The sequence below is a fragment of the Artemia sp. Qi Xiang Cuo genome, chromosome 17 (genome assembly GCF_049724085.1).
Source record: "Artemia sp. Qi Xiang Cuo chromosome 17, ASM4972408v1, whole genome shotgun sequence".
NCBI lineage: Eukaryota > Metazoa > Arthropoda > Branchiopoda > Anostraca > Artemiidae > Artemia > Artemia sp. Qi Xiang Cuo.
This window is the reverse complement of record NC_142810.1, coordinates 42,960,600-42,983,504: the sequence shown is the minus strand read 5'-3', so window position 1 is coordinate 42,983,504 and position 22,905 is coordinate 42,960,600. Positions and strand designations below refer to the sequence as shown.

Sequence of the window (22,905 nt, the reverse complement as noted above, 5' to 3'; positions counted from 1 at the left end):
TCCAAAAGCTGTAAGGTTTTTGGACTCAGCAAAGGTAAGTCCCCCTGCTCAACTGCGCTATAATCTACATTTAAAAAATCAGTTAAAAACTCATCAATATAATCTGGTATTTCAAGTGAATTACCACTCCATAGTGAATTGTTGGAGAGCTCCACTGGCATGATCTCTCCTTCTCCAACTGACGAGCAGGGGGAGATGGTGAGTATGGGACCAATGTAACCTATAAATGAAAAATAGCTTATTTTCAATCTGTCTAAATCACCCTTACTTTTTAAAAAAAAATTGAATTATTACTTGAAAACACGCTTAGTAGCATTTAATTCCCTACTTTATCGATATTCTGAAAGTTCCAGCTTAATATATTTTAAAAATGACATAGAAGGCAATTTGATTTGTTCAAACAACTCCCCCCCCCCTCAATTTCCACTATTTAATGCTCCCCTCCGAGTGGGCCAGCGGGACACCGCAGCGCTTCTCGACCCGCGGCACTTCCCTACCCGGGCCCCACAGCGCTTCCTGGCCGCCACCGGGCTCCGCGGCTCCCGGCCGTTTACATAATGTCCTAAAAAATATTGTTAGACCATAATTTTGGAAATAAGTCGTTTCTCTAATTCCTTACAGGTTGTGAACTCATTAGCTTAATTATTGTAATCTCGTCTGTTCTGTTCCAAGATATTCAGGAAAATACAATTCAATTGGAAGCGTTAACTCTTATTCAATGTCTCCCCTAAAATCTTGGCAAGTTGTAAGGTTGAAAGTTGTCAACAATATTACGCAAATTAGAATCCATATGTGTAAGAGATAAATGGTATAATCTCTGTCCTTCAAACTGAGTGGGGGGAAAACATCTTTTAAAATCTATGACATAATTTTACAGTGTTGAAAAAAACACGAAAAGTCCTAAAGGATGGAAAAAAAGGTAGAAACTAATTAGCTTTTGAAAAAAACCGTAGTCTTTACTTTATAGCATATCTCTTTCTGATAGAGAATTGTGTTTAAATAAAAAGCATTTTATAATGTAAAGAATGTTTTATGTGGAAGTTATGGCTGGGAAATAGTGTCCCTTTTCGGCTTCACTACGAGAATTTACCAGGCTGAATGTATACGATAATTGACCTGATTTAAAAGGGGGAACAATGTCCTTTAATATCTCTGACACACTTTTACTGTGCTGAAATGAATCGATTGTTGGAAGGTCCCTTAAAACTATAATATTCTAGCGAAAATAGCATTTTGAGATAAAAAGGCTCTCTATCAGTAATTGACTAGAAATTAGCTAAAAATATTATTATGAGATAGCAACAGTTTATGGCCTACAGTGGGGCCAGAGAAAATTGGAAAGATTAGAAAAAGAGAGTGGTCTGACAAAGCAAAAAATAAAAAAAAAACATTATATTTAGATATCTCTGAGGGAGGGGGGATCATAGAAATTTAAAACAATGGTTGGGGGCGGGGGGTTAATATTTTAATATCTCTGAGACACTTTTACTGCGCGATGAAAAATGGCTATGTTTAGATATTTCTATAAGTTATTTAAGAAAAAATGCTCACATTTGCAAATTCCGGCTGTATTTGAGTGCCCGAAAGCCCAGGCAAAGCATGCTGTACCTCCTGACCTTGTGTATGTGGGGCAGCTCTTGAAGGTCCATGGAGAGCGGATGGGCCGACGGCGTTACGTTCTAGTGCAGATTGGGCTGCGGCTTGTGCAGCAGGCACGGGATTGCACCGATGAGACGGCGGGGATCTCCTTATTATGAGAAGCCGCCCATTCTCTTTTTGGTTTTCGACCAGACTGCATATGGGCTGCCTCACCCTCTCTTGCTCTCTTAGATGGAGGGGGCACACATTCTTCACAGTTTGCCTTAAAGAAGAGAAAATAGTTAGTATCAAAATAATTTCCCCCTTTTTTTACAGAAGGAAAATTAGTATCCCCACCCCCACTAACCATAATTTTGTGTAGAAAGCATTTATCACTAAGAAGCCCCCTAAGCCAAAAGCAAAGCAAAAAGGTAAAATTTGCGAGAAATGCCCCTATTTTTACATTGCTGAGAATTTTTTTTTAAATGTTTCCCGTCTATATGCTTTTAAAATAGAAAAAAGATTGTTATCCTAGCAGGTTATAGGCCTAAATTACAATCTTGGATGTAAATGGTATCTATGCACTATACATAATAAAGCTATCTTTTTTTTCTTAGAAACCCTCGGTCCTCTTACTACCCTAACGCGAAGAAACAGTTTTGTTTTTTCACTTTACAATGATGACGATAGAATTGAGGCATGTCCCCCTCCTCCTCTTTCAGCAATGTCCTAAATATATTGTTAGACCTTAATTTGAAAATAACTCATTTCACTTCTCCAAATACAGATTGCGTAGGCCTGCGCTTAATTATTGCAATTGTCTTGAAAATGTTTTAATTTGATGGAGAAAAACAATCCCCCTCCCCCCCCTTTTCAGCAATCTCATAAAAATATTTTTAGCAATTATTTTTGGAGAATAACTTGTTTCGCTCTTACATAGAATATAGAATTCCAATGTCCTAAATATCTATCGCTAATTTTGCAGATAATTAGTTCTCCACTATTTTCAGATAAACACAGAATTACGTAAAAAGCATTGAAAACCTAGATTATCTAACCTAACCGCAAATGAAAACAAAACAAGAAAAGGGGTGAAAAAACTATTTATAAGATTGCGCGGAGCTTTATGTCAAAACAGAGCGGCAAAATGCCTAAGAATTGACAGAAGTCAGTTACAGAAAAGATCACAATACAGAAAAGCAAGAATTTTATCGAAAAAAGAGAAATATTTCAATTGCGAGAATTATACTTGTAAAAACAGTGGAGGGTTTTGAGGGGGGTTAGGTTTATGTGGTAAAAATAACATATTTTATGTTTTCTAGCGAGTATAAAGATAGCATAGTGGTGTTTTTATTGTGGGGGTGGGGATTTACTTAGATATAGTGGAGGGTGACGAAGGAAAACAATTTTATTTTGAAAATAAAAAATGAAAATGTACTAAAACAGAACTCACATTGTAAATTGAGGCTGTCAAGGCTTCAAGCTCATCAATAATATCCATTCTTGTTTCCACTGTGTCACAATACTTTCTGATAATTTAATCACAATGCATGTCCGTTATTTACGAAATCCCAAGGGCGAATTTTCATGTAATGGGGAAAACCATATGTAAGCGAGCCTCTGATTGGTCTAGAAGGAGATGTAACCAACCCTCTGATTGGCTGAGAAGGAAACACGTGATCCTGTTTCCTATTCCTGGATCTTAACATTCGACCCTAGCGTGCACTTGGCCAAACAATAACAAAAAATAACTTGACCTGGGAAATTTAGTTCCCAATCGATTACGCAATCATTCTCCCTGGGGATTCCATGCCCATATTTGGTGTACTCGTGGGACTGACAGCACAGGTGTTCTCCCTAGGGACTCTATGCCCATATCTGGTGTTCTCGTGGGACCTTTACCCCCCTTTCTACTGTTTTAACAAAAAAATTTACAATAAGGAACGAACTGTAACCCATAGTAAGTGAAGTATTAAATCAAACATTTCATGATCATACTAAAGAGGTGTGTAATGGCTTATTTTAAAGCAAACTTCTGTATATAGAACCTTTTTGTAACTAACAAAAATAATGATTATAATAAAATAAATTGTTATGATATGGTAAAGAACTAACTCTAGGCCATAGTAACTTTGATTGAATTTTTAAAAGAAAGAATTACCGCAGAAACCTAAATGTTCGTATAAGTAAGCTATATTTCATAAAAACCGTCCACCGAGATTTGAAGTCAGATCGCAGGATTCAAAGTCCTAAGTGCTAACCACTACATCAAGAAATGTTCATATAAGAAAGAATTTTAACAGTATATGATAACTTAAAGACCGAACTCTAACCATCATCTGGGTTACAGTGGTAGCTAGAAACCTTGTAAGAAACGATCACGCACCATGGTAAAAACTAAGGTAACCCATAACTCCTGAAACAAGATTCAGATCAAAACAAAAAGTACAGTATTTGAACCGCCTTGTCCAAAACATCTATATAGCAAACTTACCGTCCCTTGGGTGGAATAACAAAAAAATTATATTGGCTTGAAAATCAAGAAAATTTACTTTAACCACGATATTCTCCACATACGGCATCTTTTTTTCTTTCCGCTTGATTTTACTCTTCAGCTAGCTGGGCACTGGAAAATCATAGAGAGCTGTATAATGGCTCATTTTATTACATTAAAGAACGAACTTCGAACGAACGAACGAACGAACGAGCATTAAAAAAGAACGTCAAAAGAACATGAAAAAGAGCGTTAAAGAACTAACGAGCGTATCAAAGAACTCTATTTTAGAAGTTTCAAGTTCCTATCTGCAAAAATGTGGAATTTGGTATTTTTTGCCAAAAGAAAGATCACGAATGCGTGTTAATTTGCCTTTTTTTGTTATCAGGGATGATTGTATCGACACAGTGGTCCTAGATTGTCACGAGAGGGCTCATTTAAACAGAAATTCGAAGATCTAGTGCCTATTTTAATCAAAAAACAAAAAAAAATGAAAAATAGAATCACTTTTTACAAAAACCTGCATTTTTTATGTCTTTTCATAATACAGTCTTTTCAAAGATATTTTATAATAAAGAACCACCTCTAAATTTTACACGCCACTTAAATAAAGTATAGGTTAATTCCACAGATAGTTATATTAAAGATCATATGCGGTTTCACTTCAGAACCAATTCACTAACTAGTCCGTCGTTAAAGAAACATTAATGACACCATATCTTATAAAAATCCTCACTAAACATGACATTAGAAATTTTTATAAAATTCATATTTTAGGACAAATGAAGTACATTAACTTATATTAATAAAATGTTAAGGTAAATTCATTTACGGGGTATAACTCGTATAAGGTTTATATTCTCCCCGAGGGGTGATTGTTCAGACAAATATCATCATACACTTAGGGGGTAATTGACGCCTATTTAATTCCAACACAGATTTTATTTCTTACAATATAACGTCATGCACCTATGGTTTCTGAGTTTTAAAATCTTCAGTTTATCTTTTCTTCACTTGTAAACTTTACAATAGCAAAAATAACTTATGTTCAAGCTTTCAATAAACATAACATGAAAATAATATTTAGACACGAGTAATAAAGTTTTAATAAGAATTTAAAAAGAAGCACAACAGCAACTAATTGCTTGGTTGACTTTAGTTAGGACCAAATAAAGCAGAAAACAATGGCTAGTAATTTCGAGAATAAGATTATTAGACATGTTGAGTTCTACTTTGGTGACTCCAACATTGTGAGGGACAAATTTCTTTTAGAAGATATTCAGAAAAATGATGAAGGATGGGTTCCTATGGAAATTTTGTTTAAATTCAAACGACTGGCATCTCTGTCGGATCATCCGTTATTAGTAACTGGAGCATTGAGGAAGTCTGAATCTGGTTTGATTGAAGTTTCTGAGGATGGTATGAAAATCAGAAGAGTAAAGCCTATACTAGAAATTACAGATGAGATTAGGAGAGAAATTGCTCTTAGAACAGTTTACTGTAAAGGTATCAATAAATCTGCAACACTGGATGAATTATTAAAGTTTTTTAAAAACTTTGGAGATGTTGAAAAAATCACAATGAGGTACTATGGGTCGAAAAAAGAACCGCACTTTAAAGGTACTGCATTAGTTAAATTTAAAACTAGAGAGGATGCTGGTTTTTTTCTGAAACAGGAGAACGTTAAATATGAGAATGTTTATTTGTTCAGACAGTGGTATGATGATTGGTCAGCTGAAAAGCGCGAATTGTTTAGTAAAAAGGAAGCAATGAAGAAAGAGAAGCTTGACAGGAAAGAAAAAGAAAAGGAGAATCTAATAAAGAAATTGACCGAAGCAACTAAACATGGCTCAATTATACTTATTACAGATCTTGATAAGAGTGTTTCCTGGAACAGTATTAAAGATAAATTCAAAATCCTTGTTGACCCAAGTGAAATTAAATTTGTAGACACTACAGACAAAGATGGTAAAGTTGCTGCCTATGTCCGTTTGACTAATGCTGAAAAAGCCAAAGAGGTTAAAGAGAAAACTGGTGATATTGTCGAAATTGATGAATGTGAAGGTAAAGTGAATATTCTAGAAGATGATGCTGAGAAAGAATACTTAGAGACTGTTATTGAGAAAAGAGTGAATGCAAGATCAGGAAGAGGGGATAAGCCCGGTGGAAAGAGGTCTTTCAGAGGAGGTAGACAAAGGGGAGGAAGACCATTCAAAAGAAAGAAAGTTTGAATTCAATTGTTTTATTGTCTTTCGTACTGAATTAACTTGCATTTTAGATTAAGGAAGTTTGTTGTAAAAAAAAGAAAAAAGATACACATAAGAGGAACACCATCTTTAATGAATAAATGTTGTTCCTAGTTTACTTGTGCAGCTACATTTACAAAGATAAGAGACATTTTCAAAGGTTATTTATGCCTATATTGAACCCATCTGCTCTGAATTCCATTTCAAAGCTCAAGTTTGCTGTCAGCTAATTTAGTGCTGAGATTTCAATATTCTCTGCTTGAAGTATCTGGAAGCAAATTAACCCATCTACTTTACGTATCAATAGATGGCCTTGAATATATACTACAATTATTGCATTTTTTTTCTTTTTCTACAGTATTCTCTGCAATATGACCGAGATGCTGGTAATAATAATTTTTGAGGAGATCAATGACTGATGGTGCGAAAATTTAATTAATAGTAAAACAGCTTCTGCTTACTATAATCGAGAATTTTTTAAGTTAAAAAGCTACTAAATACTGAACTGAATGTTTCAAGCCCCTTGCTAACACATTTGAAAGGTCAGGACAATATTTTTCGCATGACCTAAATTTGTTATAGTGTACCCATTCGAAGCTTTGACCATGCGGGAGGCAGTGGACGCAATGGTTGTATCCAAAGTGAATGAACTCGAAAATTACAGTCCCTTAGCTTTATCAACAAGGAAAATTCATTGACTTGAAAATCCAGGAAGTCTTTGCAACCTAGTAAAATCTGCATGGGAGGCATCTTTTCTTCCGTTTTTGTTTCATTTGCAGCCAGTGGGGCACTGGAATAATATAGAAAGTCTAAGGGCTCATTGTGATTAAAAATAGACCCGACTATAATCTGTGCTTGGCTAATCATGGTTACAGCTGATATTTGAACCCCGGAACCCAAAAAATAACCTTCAACCCCCTAAAAATAGTGTCAGATCAAAGCACATATGAAGGAAGGACTAATTTTAAAATTTTTGGTTTTTTTTCTGGTTTGAATTACAAAACTAAAATTATACCGTTCCTTGATCTTTTGTTTGGCTGTCTCAATTTTTGCATGTCTATAATCTTCATCATTGTGATAACACATCTTGCTGTTTTCTTTTGCTCTCTCAATTATTACTTCTCGATACGCCTGGTCGGTTGAATACCTTTGTTTTGCTCTCTCAATTATTACTTCTCGATACACCTGGTCGGTTGAATACCTTTGCTTTTTTCTTTTCAAGTTACTATCTCTGTTGTTTGTGTAGTACTCTTTCTTCAACTTGCGTATAGCCTGCTTTGATCTAACCATTATTCTAATCAAGAATGAAAGAATTTTCAGTTTTGACTTTCCTTATATACTAATTATGACGTTACTCTATTCACGTCATAGCTCTAATATAAAACTATGATGACGTTCATTATTTATCTAGTAGGGTTTCAGACAAGGTATTTCTAATGATGTACTTTTGTTTTGATCTGACTCTATTTTTAGGAGTTTTGGGTTTTTATATTTCTTAGCATTGGACTGATCGTTTATTACTAGGTTGTTAGCTACTGCTGCAACCCAAATTCACATATATATTTATTTATGAGAGGCAGCCTGGCCGAGTGGTCCAAGGCACTGGTGTTAGCCACCAGTCTCTTCAGAGGCGTGGGTTCAATTCTTACCGCTGGTATACGATTATGTTTGAAAGACTGCAGTGTGAAAAGACATCAAAATGCAGTTTTTGGTGGAAAAATTTATTCTCTTTTAGAAATAATTTATTTTAGTTACTATATATTTATAACCCAATTAATTTCCTTTAAAATGAGCTATTGAAAAACCCTCTACGATGTTCCAGTGCCAAGCTATCTCTGAATACAAAAAAAGAAAAAAAAAAGAAAAAAAGAAAAAAATATCCCGTTTATGCAGAATATTGTAGTAGCTGCCACTTTTCTTGATTTTCAAGCCAATATATTTCCCTTGCTGTTCAAGCCAAGGGACAGAAATTTTACTATGCAGGGGTTTCGGACAAGGCGGTTCTAATGGTGTACTTTTTGTTTTGATCTGACTCCTTTTTTAGGAGCTATGGGTTTTTATATTTCTTAACATTGGACGTGATCGTCTCTTACTAGGTTGCTAGCTACCGCTGCAACCCGGATTCAATTCTTACCGCTGGTATAAGATTATGTTTGAAAGACTGCAGTGTGAAAAGACATCAAAATGCAGTTTTTGGTGGAAAAATTTATTCTCTTTTAGAAATAATTTATTTTAGTTACTATAGATTTTTAACCCAATTAATTTCCTTTAAAATGAGCTATTGAACAACCCTCTACGATGTTCCAGTGCCAAACTATCTCTGGATACAAAAAAAGAAAAAAAAAGAAAAAAAAAGAAAAAAATATCCCGTTTAGGCAGAATGTTGTAGTAGCTGCCACTTTTCTTGATTTTCAAGCCAATATATTTCCCTTGCTGTTCAAGCCAAGGGACAGAAATTTTACTATGCAGAAGTTTCGGACAAGGCGGTTCTAATGGTGTACTTTTTGTTTTGATCTGACTCTTTTTTTAAGAACTACGGGTTTTTATATTTCTTAACATTGGACGTGATCGTCTCTTACTAGGTTGCTAGCTACCGCTGCAACCCGGAAAAAAGCCCACGGCTTTTTCGTCTTTGAAATAGTAAGAGACGAACCTCAAACGATCAAGTAGCTAACTAAGTCTATTGTAAGCAATAATTTATTATTCCAATGATCTTCTTTTAATGTAATAATTGACAAACACCATTTATGATGAGCTATATTGGTCCTTTATGTAAAAATTTTACGAATGTTTTACAGGGATTACAAAAAATATTCAAAATTAAAGATTAAAAATATCTCTGAAAGAATAGATTTTGTTGAAAAGTCAGCTAGATATACTTTCGCAAAACTTCATAGTAATATCCAAAAGAAGTGTTGCATGTTTAGTGAAAAGCTTCCAAGGTATGGACCGGCAACTGTGGAACAGTTTACAGATGTAATGGGAAATCTTATACATCACTGTGAATATATGGAGGCATAATTGTCCTTTACTTAGTTTCAGCTTAAATTCGATGATCGAGCCTTTATGTAACTACATCCAAAGACTATGACGTCATTGATTAATATTGTATATAAGAAATTAAGTTTTTCGTAAAAAAAATTAATTAAAAAAAAATTAAGTACAAATAGCGCTAGATCTAGAGATTTCCTTTAAAATGAGCCATTGAACAACTCTCTACGATGTTCCAGTGCCAAGCAATCTGTGGAAAAGAAAGAAAGAAAAAAATATCCCGTTTGTGTAGAATAACGTGGTTAAAGTCAATTTTCTTGATTATCAAGCCAATATATTTTCTTTGTTATTCAAGCCGCAGGGCGGTAAGTTTCCTTTATAGGGGTTTCGGACAAGGCGGTTCTAATGGTGTACTTTTTGTTTTGATCTGACTCTGTTTTTAGGAGTCAGGGGTTTTTATATTTCTTAACATTGGACGTGATCGTCTCTTACTAGGTTGCTAGCTACCGCTGCAACCCGGAAAAGCCCACGGCTTTTTCTTCTTTTAAATAGTAAGAGACGAACCTCAAACGATCAAGTAGCTAACTAAGTCTATTGTAAGCAATAATTTATTATTCCAATGATCTTCTTTTAATGTAATAATTGACAAACACCATTTATGATGAGCTATATTGGTCCTTTATGTAATAAAAATTTAACGAATGTTTTACAGGGATTACAAAAAATATTCAAAATTAAAGATTAAAAATATCTCTGAAAGAATAGATTTTGTTGAAAAGTCAGCTAGATATACTTTCGCAAAACTTCATAGTAATATCCAAAAGAAGTGTTGCATGTTTAGTGAAAAGCTTCCAAGGTATGGACCGGCAACTGTGGAACAGTTTACAGATGCAATGGGAAATCTTATACATCACTGTGAATATATGGAGGCATAATTGTCCTTTACTTAGTTTCAGCTTAAATTCGATGATCGAGCCTTTATGTAACTACATCCAAAGACTATGACGTCATTGATTAATATTGTATATAAAAAATTAAGTTTTTCGTAAAAAAAATTAATTAAAAAAAAATGAAGTACAAATAGCGCTAGATCTAGAGATTTCCTTTAAAATGAGCCACTGAACAACTCTCTACGATGTTCCAGTGCCAAGCTATCTGTGGAAAAGAAAGAAAGAAAAAAATATCCCGTTTGTGGAGAATAACGTGGTTAAAGTCAATTTTCTTGATTATCAAGCCAATATATTTTCTTTGTTATTCAAGCCGCAGGGCGGTAAGTTTCCTTTATAGGGGTTTCGGACAAGGCGGTTCTAATGGTGTACTTTTTGTTTTGATCTGACTCTGTTTTTAGGAGTTAGGGGTTTTTATATTTCTTAACATTGGACGTGATCGTCTCTTACTAGGTTGCTAGCTACCGCTGCAACCCGGATCTAGTAGCAACTTTTTTCTTATGTTTGTTTCGGTAATATTTATCGTTATCATACCGTTCCTTGCTCTTTTGTTTGGCTGTCTCAATTTTTGCATGTCTATAATCCTCATCATTAACATAACACTCCTTGCTGTTTTGTTTGGCTCTCTCAATTTTCGCATCTCGATACGCCTTGTCGGTTGAATACCTTTGCTTTTCTCTTTTCAAGATGTTGTCTCTGTTTTTTGTATAGTAATGTTTTTTTTTAATTACGTATAACTCTATTAGAAGGCATCTTATTACAAAACAAGAAATAATATTCTTATCTAATTGAAACTTTTTAAGACTCGTATCATGTACCCATAACCTAACAAAAAATAAAACTAATTTTTAAATTTTCAGGTATTTTGTTATTTTTAATTAAAATATTAAAATTATTGCTCATATATCATAAATATTTTTGCAGTTTACATAATAACTTTAGCGATTCTAAACTGAAAAATGAAATATATTAAAAAATTGAATTTTTTGGTCTGAAAATACATAGTAAATTCCACATCGGGTCGTTAGAACCTAACTAAAAATAAAACTAATTTTAACATTTTCAGGTATTTTTCTAGCTTGAATTGAAATATTCAAACTTTTGCTCGGATACCATGGATATTTTGCAGTTTACACAAGCTGCAAAGAACGCATAAGGGCAAAATTAAAAATTATATTCAGAAGTCCAAAAACATGGCAACAATGCTGGCTGATCTTAGTAAATTTAGAAAAATTTTACGAATTTTTTACCGGGATTACGAAAAATATTCAAAATTAAAGATTAAAATTATCTCTGAAAGAATGGATTTTGTTGAAAAGTCAGCTAGAGATGCTTTCGCAAAACTTCATAGTAATATCCAAAAGAAATGTTGCATGTTTAGTGAAAAGCTTCCAAGGTATGAACCGGCAACTGTGGAACAGTTTATAGATGTAATGGGAAATTTTATAGATCACTGTGAATATATGGAGGCATAATTGTTCTTTACTTAGTTTCAGCTTTAATTCGATGATCCAGACTTTATGTACTAACTACATCCAAAGACTATGACGTCATTGATTAATATTGTATATAAAAAATTAAGTTTTTCGTAAAAAAAATTAATTAAAAAAAAAATTAAGTACAAATAGCGCTAGATCTAGAGATTTCCTTTAAAATGAGCCATTGAACAACTCTCTACGATGTTCCAGTGCCAAGCTATCTGTGGAAAAGAAAGAAAGAAAAAAATATCCCGTTTGTGGAGAATAACGTGGTTAAAGTCAATTTTCTTGATTATCAAGCCAACATATTTTCTTTGTTATTCAAGCCGCAGGGCGGTAAGTTTCCTTTATAGGGTTTTCAGACAAGGCGGTTCTAATGGTGTACTTTTTGTTTTGATCTGACTCTGTTTTTAGGAGTTAGGGGTTTTTATATTTCTTAACATTGGACGTGATCGTCTCTTACTAGGTTGCTAGCTACCGCTGCAACCCGGATGATCGTCTCTTACTAGGTTGCTAGCTACCGCTGCAACCCGGATCTGACTCCTTTTTTAGGAACTATGGGTTTTTATATTTCTTAACATTGGACGTGATCGTCTCTTATCTCTTAGTTCTAATAGTTCTAATGGCGTACTTTTTGTTTTGATCTGACTATTTTTCTAGGAGTTAGGGGTTTTTATATTTCTTAACATTGGACGTGATTGTCTCTTACTAGGTTACTATCTACCGCTGCAACCCGGATTACTATGGGGCGTGATCGTCTCTTACCAGGTTCATAGCTACCACTGCAACCCGGATACCAGTAAGTATGGGCTATAGTTCGTCCTTTAATATAAAACATAGTAAATTCCACATCGGGTAGTTAGAACCTAACCAAAAATAAAACTAATTTTAACATTTTAAGGTATTTTTCTAGCTTAAATTGAAATATTCAAACTATTGCTCAGATACCATGGATATTTTGCATTTTACACAAGCTGCAAAGAACGCATAAGGCCAAAATTAAAAATTATATTCAGAAGTCCAAAACCATGGCAACAATGCTGGCTGATCTTAGTAAATTTAGAAAAATTTTACGAATGTTTTACCGGGATTACGAAAAATATTCAAAATTAAAGATTAAAATTATCTCTGAAAGAATGGATTTTGTTGAAAAGTCAGCTAGAGATGCTTTCGCAAAACTTCATAGTAATATCCAAAAGAAATGTTGCATGTTTAGTGAAAAGCTTCCAAGGTATGAACCGGCAACTGTGGAACAGTTTACAGATGTAATGGGAAATTTTATACATCACTGTGAATATATGGAGGCATAATTGTTCTTTACTTAGTTTCAGCTTTAATTCGATTATCCAGACTTTATGTACTAACTACATCCAAAGACTATGGCGTCATTGATTACTATTGTATATAAAAAATTAAGTTTTTCGTAAAAAAAAATTAATTTAAAAAAAAAATTAAGTACAAATAGCGCTAGATCTAGAGATTTCCTTTAAAATGACCCATTGAACAACTCTCTACGATGTTCCAGTGCCAAGCTATCTGTGGAAAAGAAAGAAAGAAAAAAATATCCCGTTTGTGGAGAATAACGTGGTTAAAGTCAATTTTCTTGATTATCAAGCCAATATATTTTCTTTGTTATTCAAGCCGCAGGGCGGTAAGTTTCCTTTATAGGGGTTTCGGACAAGGCGGTTCTAATGGTGTACTTTTTGTTTTGATCTGACTTTGTTTTTAGGAGTTAGGGGTTTCTGTATTTCTTAACATTGGACGTGATCGTCTCTTACTAGGTTGCTAGCTACCGCTGCAACCCGGAAAATATAAAAAAAATGATTATTTTTCGTTGGAAATATAGGACAGCAATATAGAGATACGTACTTTACGGGTCAAGCCAAAAAAGTTTGGTTCCAGGATACAATAATAACTTTAATTTAAGATGATATAAAAGTAATGGCGTAAAAAAAATGGCGTAACGATTCAATTGAAGCAAAAGGACAACCAAACTAATTTTAAGATTTTTCTCGTTTGAATTTAAAAATGGAAATTATTGATCAGACACGATAAATATTTTGCACTTTGCAGTTAAATAAAATCATTTTATTATGTTTGCTTAAGTTGCGTTTTTAGATAATTCGATAACAACCAGGAATGTTTCAAAGCCTGTGTACTCTGACTCATCTAGATCCCGTATTGACATAATCATCGTTTTATTCTTTAGTTTTAAGTCTTGGGATGGCAAATCAGCAATTTCAGAGAACTAAAAGATCTGACGTGAATCTAAATAACTGTTTCTGTTTATCTTTTACAGATTCTAAAATAACACGTTCCTTATTCCATTGTAATTCTTGAAATTTACATCTAAGAGTAGGGGGCGGGTATTGATTACTAACGGGAGTGACATCACAGCCACATGCTCAGTGAATACAACCAGTACAAGATCATTGACCTCCAAATCACAGAGCAAGAAATACTAACGGGAGTGACGCAACTAATATAATAAAGGATACTTTCTTGGAATGTTAGCTTTGAAACATGTCATAAATGCAAGAATATTAAGCGGGACTCTAAAGAGATAGAAATGTGTGACTTAACGCTAAAAAAGTTGAAAGTAATAGACTCATCAAGATGGCTTGGCTTTACAACTCGAGTGTGTTCTGAATATTACACAACTACCATTGAGCAGTGTTGTCAATATAAAATATGCAATAAAAGATATAGAAATTTATGACTTAACGCTAAAAAAGTTGAAAGCAATCGACTCATCAAGATGACCAGGCTTTACTTCTCGACTTTGGTCGCTATAATAGACAAGTACACAATATGGGATTAGTGAGACGATTATGGATTGAACCATCAAGGACTGCAAGCACCAAAAACCTCAACCTCCAAGGGTCCCCTCTCCCCAACCTCCTAGGGGCTCCTTCCTCCATGACCTCAACCTCCAATTGTCCCCTCTCCCCAACCTCCAAGGGGCTCCTTCCTCCAACTATTTTTTCGAGACACCCCCAAAATTCAGTATAGAGGTTCCATGAAGTGTTATGAATGTGTAAACAAAAAGTTATCAGAACGTCATTTCTGACATCGTCTTTCAGGATTTAGACAAGCGGGTGCTTTGAACATTCAATTCTGATACTTTTTGCCTAACATTATCAAATATATCATTTAGAATGTTATCCTTTTTTTTAAAGCCCCGTCCCCCATGTCCTAAAATGTTTCCTCATTACGACTTTTCTATTTACTAACCTTAGCACATCAGCTATTCATGCAAACATCCAGCAATAAAATCACTATTAAAAGAAATTAACAGCAGTTTAAAAATTAAGACACATCGAAACATCTATTTTCAAAGCACATTTTCTGATCAATCTGCTGCATTAATTGTCTTCTGGTTAGATATAATTTGAAAATCACTTACGAAACGTTGAATTGTTTATTGTTCCTAAGCAACGCACTTGAGACGCAGAAATTAACAAACAGAAAAGGTCTCTCAGCTAAAGCAGGGAACAGGTTTACAACTTAAAATAAATATAATTACTCTTTATTTATAAACACTTCTAGTTGTTTTCCAAATCATACCCAGACCTATCCAAGATATAATTTGTGGTATCGGCCCCTCAAAATCCTGATTAAGTGCGTTTAAAACATGTTAATAAATAGTTTAAAACTTAAAATAAATATAATTACTCTCTATTTTTACAAAACTTCTGACTATTTTTCAAATCATACCCGGAACTATCCAAGATATAATTTGAGGTATCGGCCCCTTAAAATCCTGATTAGTTGCATGTAAAACATGTAAATAAATAACAATATTTAAGGTATTGCAAAAACATGAAAATCGGAGGGACATGGAAATGTCTAAAAAAACATTTTTTCCCCTCATAAAAATTTGGGGTAACGAGATGACTACTTTAATTGAATATTCTCGTTTACATGATTGATTTTGAGCCTATTTTTATCTTTCTTTCGACTCTGATTTTATTTAAATAGAAATTTGAATAAAATCAGAACAGTTACAAACACAATTTATCTGCAAACAACACTACTACAACATTTAAATAAAGCAACAATATAAAAATGCTTTTACCTACTCCCACTTTGCAACCACTAACTGTTTGATTACGCATCAAATCCAAACAGAGATAATTTTTTTACGTTACCAAAAGTATTGGATTCTTAAGACTTTACAGTTTTATAAAATGTAATTAAAGAAATAGAAAAGGTTTTTCGGCTAATGTAGGAACAAGTTTAAAACTTACAATAAATATAATTACTCTCAATTTTTGAAAACTTCTGGCTGTTTTCCAAATCATACCCGGACCTATCCAAGATATAACTTGAGGTATCGGCCCCTTAGAATCCTGATTAATTGCATTTAAACATGTAAATAAATACTATTATGTAATGTATTGCAAAAACATGCAAATAGGGGGGGACATGGAAATATCTAAAAAGATATATTTTTCACCTCATGTAAATTTGGGTTAACGAGATGACTTCTTTATTTGAATATTCTAGTTTACATGATTGATTTGAGCCTATTTTTATCTTTCTTTCGACTCTGATTTTATTCAAATAGTAATTATAGCTAAGCACAGCTAAAACACGATTCATCTGCAAAATAGGTTTGAAGCATCAAGTAAAATCATCAATGACCTTAACCACCAAGAAATACTATTATGTAAAGTATTGCAAAAACATGCAAATAGGGGGGGGCGACATGGAAATGTCTAAAAAGATATATTTTTCACCTCATGTAAATTTGGGTTAACGAGATGACTTCTTTATTTGAATATTCTAGTTTACATGATTGATTTGAGCCTATTTTTATCTTTCTTTCGACTCTGATTTTATTCAAATAGTAATTATAGCTAAGCACAGCTAAAAACACGATTCATCTGCAAAATTGGTTTGAAGCATCAAGTAAAATCATCAATGACCTTAACCACCAAGGACCTCAATCTCCAAGGATCCCCTACTCCAAACTCCAAGGGCCCCTCCAACTTTTTGGGCCCCTCTCCCCATTTTTTAATGCTTTTTTTAAGTTTTTTTTAATTGTAATTTCCACGCTTCCTTTGCATGCAATAGATTCCGAGAGTTTTATGACTCCTCCCCGCAATAAGTTTGACGAGTTTTATGACTCCACCCTACAATGAATCCAGATGCTTTTAGGACTCATCCCCCTAGCCATAAGTCATTTTAACCAAAGCACCGAGGACAGTGGAAATACAATCTGTTGTTCGAATGGGTTAATGTAATGTTTGAATTGAGTGTGCTAAGGGGTTATTGAATTGGCTTTTAGCTATCCATGGAAAAGTAGTTTCTTATCTTCATGGCGAATATTCACAGTCAAGGTATAACTTTTTTCTACCTTCTACGAAAAATTTAGAACTGAACTTTAAATTTTTTATCTCTTTGAGAAAAATCGGAACTGAAGTGGAACCTTTTTATTTTCTTTGGGAAAAACTAGAATTGATCTGAAACATATTTCTTTTTCATTGCGAAAATTTGGTATTGCGATATACATAAAGTTGAAAAGTAGTGTTGGACTTTTTCGACATGCTGGATTTTAAAGTTTAATTTCAGAGAAATTCTTTAACCTTTTAGGGTTAACTTACCTTTTTTAGGGATGACAATTTAGGGTTCTCCAACATGCTGAATTTGAAAGGGTGTTCCCTGACATGCTGAATCTGAGAGTATAATTGTTATGGCGATGAACTATTCTAAAGAAAAAAGACGGGTGAAGCTTAAGATATTTATTGCTTAAACATATTAAAAAGATTTTGAAAAAACACATATTTACATAAAAACAATACTTAAAGTTCACTGTTAAACATCCACAGACGATGATACCATGATATAGAATACTTTTTACAATGTCTCATGCACTTATCACGATCAAGTATGTCCCTATGTAACTACTGCGCGAAAGAACCTAACCTTCTCTTCAGGATGGTGATAAGTCCCTTCAAATTTAGGACACTTAAATTCTTCTAAATTGAAAAGTGGAGTCCTAGGATCATAATTTCAAATTAAAACTTTATCTGTAGGTACATTACCCTTGACATAAAGTGCTTCAACCCCGAAAAAGCTGCAAATTTCACTAACTTTTTCCTGAATATTTTTCAGTTCTTGACCACTTTTATTATATGGTGTAATCACTCTATCGTAGAATCCCAGTTTGTTTTTACGGCGTAATGTAGTACTCCATAAGCTTTTATCATAATCAAACAAGTTAAAGTTCACCATCCAATGATAACAGTCAATCTCTTCGAGTTCCATTGACAATAATAAAAATGCACATTCAAATATAACACCACGTAAATATTTTTTCAAACCAATAAATTCTGTGTCATATAGTCCTATCATTCTGGAGGCTATTAATGTAATATTTGAGCAGAAAAGCACTTCATCAAACTTTTATATCTTTGCTCAAGGTTAGAAAGACTTATGACTAGGGGGAGGAGTCCTAAAACCATCTAAATTCATTGTAGTGGAGAATCATAAAACCCAAAGAATTCATTGTGGGGAGGAGTCATAAAACTCTCGGTATCTATTGCATGCAAATGAAACATAGAAATTGTTACGTAACTCCTAATTTCCAGAACTTAAAACTATGCATGAAACATGAAACTTGTTACGTAACTTAGCTTGTAAAATATTACATGTTTGTTAATATCATATATCTCCAACTTTTTAATAGATATTTTATGCGTTTTTGGTGGTAGCGTACTCTAAAATATTGGAAATATAAAAAAGTAATGTATAGTATATTTTTAATGAAGTAATGACATGTTGAACATTAATATAAAAATATGTTTCATACATTATTATACATTATTAACTTTATTGAACAACTTTAGACAGTCTGAATCTGCATCATAAAATAATTCGTCGTGTTGTCGCATGATTGTGCCCTCTATAGAGATATCCATCTTGTCTTTGTCTCTTCTTTATATCTTTCGTTTCTGCTATATCGTACCTCCTTTGTGACAGCTTCCCTGTGCTCCTGATCTTCCTTGTAATGGAGAGGATTTCCAATGTCTGTATTGTTTCTTGTGATAATTATCCCTCTCTTCCACTGCAGAAACTGACGACCCTACCCTTTTCCTCACCATTTCATCAAAGATTCTCCTTCTCATTTCATGTAGATTGTCCTCTTCTCTTTCATTTTCCATGATTTCTAAATTTGCTGCATTACTCTCATACAAATAACTGAAGTCATGATAGTGACCATTACAAATAACACACTTACAATAAGGATATATTTCTAACCCTACACTTTGATCCATGTTATAATCTGCTATGCTGTTGTTTTATGTAACTTTAGTTCTCAAATGATACAGCCTTTTCGTGTCAATGATTAGTCATAGAGTACCATAGGGAAAACTTTGCCGTGTCTATGAGGAAGCATAGTGTATCATTGTTACTGTCGAAAGCATATTTCTTGTAATTTTGAGAAAAAGTTGGAGGGGGGGTAACCTAAAAGGCAATGTTACTTTTCCATGGATAGCTTAAAGCCAATTCAATAACCCATTAGTATACTCAATTCAAACATTACATTAACCCATTCGAACAACTGATTTTATTTTCACTGGCCTCGGTGCTTTGGTTAAACGGACTTATGGCTAGGGGGATGAGTCCTAAAAGCATCTGAATTCCTTGTAGGGTGGAGTCATAAAACCCGTCAAATTTATTGCGGGGAGAAGTCATAAAGCTCTCGGTACCTATTGCATGCAAATAAAGCGTGGAAATTAAAAATTTTTCAAAAAAACTTCAAGAAAAAGTATTAAAAAATGGGGGGAGGGGCCCAAAAAGTTGGGGGGGGGGGGTATTGGAGGTTGGGTAGGGGATCTTTGGAGGTTGAGGCCTTTGGTGGTTAGGGTCATTGATGATTGCGGTCCTTGATGCTTCAAACCTATTTTGCAGATGAATAGTGTTTCTAGCTGTGCTTAGCTATAATGACTATTTGAATAAAATCAGAATCGAAAGAAAGATAAAAATAGGCTCAAAATCAATCATGTAAACGAGAAGACTCAAATAAAGAAGTCATCCCGTTACCCCAAATTTACAAGATGCGAAAAATATGTCTTTTTAGACATTTCTATGTCCCCTCCCCCTTATCTTCATGTTTTGCAATACCTTAAATATCGGGATTTATTTACAGGTTTTAAATGCAATTAATCAGGATTTTAAGGGGCCGATACATCAAATTATATCTTGGATAGGTCCGGGTATGATTTGGGAAACAGCCAGAAAATTTAAAAAATAGAGAGTAATTATATTTATTTTAAGTTTTAAACGTATTCCCTACTTTAGCTGAAAAACCTTTTCTATTTGTTTAATTACATTTCATAAGACTGTAAAGTCTTTAGAATCCTATACTTTTGGTAACGTAAAAAAGATTATCTCTGCTTGGATTTGATGCGTAATCAAACAGTTAGTGGTTACAAAGTGAGAGTAGGTAAAAACATTTTTATATTGTTGCTTTTTTTAAATGTTGTAGCAGGGGTGTTTGTTATGCATCGTGTTTGTAGCTGTGCCTAGCTATAATTACTATTTGAATAAAATCAGAGTCAAAAGAAAGATAAAAAATAGCCTCAAAATCAATCATGTAAACGAGAATGTTCAAATAAAGAAGTCATATTGTTACCCCAAATTTACATGAGGCAAAAAATATGTCTTTTTAGGCATTTCCATGTCCCCTCCCCCTCCCCCATTTTCATGTTTTTGCAATACCTTAAATATTATTATTTATTTACATGATTTAAATGCACTTAATCAGGATTTTAAGGGGCCGATACTTCAAATTATATTTTGGATAGGTCCAGGTATGATTTGGAAAATAGTAAGAAGTTCTATAAAAAATAGAGAGTAATCATATTTATTTTAAGATTTATGTTATTTATTTACATCTTTTAAATGCAATTAATTAGGGTTTTAGGGAACCAATACCTCAAATTATATCTTGGATAAGTGCGGCTATGATTTGGAAAACAATCAGAAGTTTTTAAAAATAGACAGGAATTATATTTATTTTAAGTTTCAAACTTGTTCCCTGCTTTAGCTGAAAGACCTTTTCTGTTTGTTAATTTATGTGTCTCAAGAGCGTTGCTTAGGAACAATAAACTATTCATGGGTTCTTAAACGATTTTCAAACCGTATAGATCGATAGCAGATCGATCAGAATATGTGGTACAAAAACAGATGTTTCGATGTGTCTTAATTTTTAAAGTGCTGGTAATTTCTTTTAATAGTGATTTTATTGCTGGATGTTTGCATGAATAGCTGATGCGCTAAGGTTAGTAAATAGAAAAGTCATAATGAGAAAACACTTTAGGACATGGAGGGGGGGCTTTTAAAAAAGGATAACATTCTAAATGACCTATTTGATAATGTTAGGCAGAAAGTATCAGAATTGGATGTTCAAAGCACCCGCTTGTCTAAGTCCTGAAAGATGAGGTGAGAAATGCCGTTCTGATAACTTTTTGTTTACACATTCATAATTCTTAATGGAGCCTCTATATTGAAAATTGGAGGGTGTCCCAAAAAAAGTTGGAGGAAACAGCACCTAGGAGGTTGGGGAGAGGGAACCCTTTGAGGTTGAGATCATGGAGGAAGGAGCCCCTAGGAGGTTGGGGAGAGGGGATCCTCGGAGGTTGAAGTCATGGAGGAAAGAACCCCTAGGAGATGGGGGAGAGGGAACCCTTGGAGGTTGAGTTCAATGGTGCTTGCGGTCCTTGATGGTTCAAATCCATAATTGTCTCACTAATCCCATATTGTGTACTTGTCTATTTTAGAGACCACAGTCGAGAAGTAAGGCCTGGTCATCTTGATGAGTCTATTACTTTCAACTTTTGTAGCGTTAAGTCATAAATTTCTATCGCTTTTATTGCATATTTTATATTGAAAACACTGCTCGATGGTACTTGTGTATTATACTGAACATACTCGAGTAGTAAAGATAGGTTATCTTAATGAGTCTATTACTTTCAAATTTTTTTGCTTTAAGTCACAAATTTCTATCTCTTTAGAGTTCCGCTTATTTGCATTTATGACATGTTTCAAAGCTAACATTCCATGAAAGTATCCTTCCTTATGTTAGTTGCGTCACTCCCGTTAGTATTTCTAGGTCTGTGATTTGGAGGTCAATGATCTTGCCCCGGTTGTATTCACTGAGCGTGTGGCTGTGATGTCACTCCCGTTAGTAATCAATACCCGCCCCTACTTCTAAGCTAGGCAATAGCATAACTGTCATGTTAATTTTTGTAGTTTTAAGTCACAATATCGTTTGCATTTTGATGGGATCTACATTATTTCTTGTCCTTCCCTTTTTCCTTAAGTTTTCGAAGCTATTTGTGATCCTGTATAATTTTGCACGCATCAGATGTTTAAAATCCATTCCACTTTTCTGTTTATCCTTAACAGACGTGATAGTTTAGCTTCACGGGCAAGCTAAACTTAAGCGTTCCTTCACTCAATGCAATTTTGCTATATCTTCTATCCTCAAATTTCGTCCTACAACATTTTTGTTTGCAATTCGAAGTGATTTTTACTTGTTCTATACCTTTTTCTTTAGCTGTTCGAATCATTTATCATTTTTTCTAATTATTTTTGTGCCATATATTAAAAACAAAACGACCACTCTTGTGCTCTTTAAAAATGCTAAATAATATGTCTGTCATTTATATAATTTGTTTTCAAAGACTATATTTTTATATTTTCCAAAACTATGTCTATATTTTTGTCTTAGTTTTGTTGCTATATAAATAAGTAACAACCTTGAATGTTCCAATGCATATATCCTCTGACATTTATAAATCCTGCATGGTATTATAATCATTTATTTTTTATTTCAAATCATGGGTCGGCAAATCAGCAATTTCAGTTGAATTAAGAAAATATGACATGAATTAAATTCCCCCTTCTTTCTAACCATCCACAGGTATTAATTTAAAACTTTTCTTATTGCATTGTAATTTCTCATATTGTTATCTAAATTTCGCAATAACATAGTTATTGTTTTATTCTTTAGGTTTAGGTCACAGTTTCGTCTGCAATTTAATGTGATATTTGTGTTTTCTTGTTCCTTGCCTGTTTCTTTAGCTGTCTGGACTTATTTATAATCTTGTAGAATTTTGCACGTGAAAGATGCTAAGAATCAATTCCTTTTACCTATT

At 33.8% G+C, this 22,905-nt stretch overlaps 1 protein-coding gene across 1 annotated transcript; it reads left to right on the top strand.

The window, feature by feature from the left end:
• Positions 1 to 5,256: 5,256 nt before the first annotated feature.
• On the top strand, positions 5,257 to 6,303 carry LOC148942226 (la protein homolog). The gene has a single exon (XM_089103359.1). It carries the CDS (start codon positions 5,257 to 5,259, stop codon positions 6,301 to 6,303), a length of 1,047 nt encoding a protein of 348 aa, XP_088959485.1.
• The last annotated feature ends 16,602 nt before the right edge of the window (positions 6,304 to 22,905 follow it).

What these genes read in the sequence shown, in the direction of transcription:
- LOC148942226 (XM_089103359.1), top strand. Translation starts at nt 5,257, where the DNA reads ATGGCTAGTAATTTCGAGAATAAGATTATTAGACATGTTGAGTTCTAC.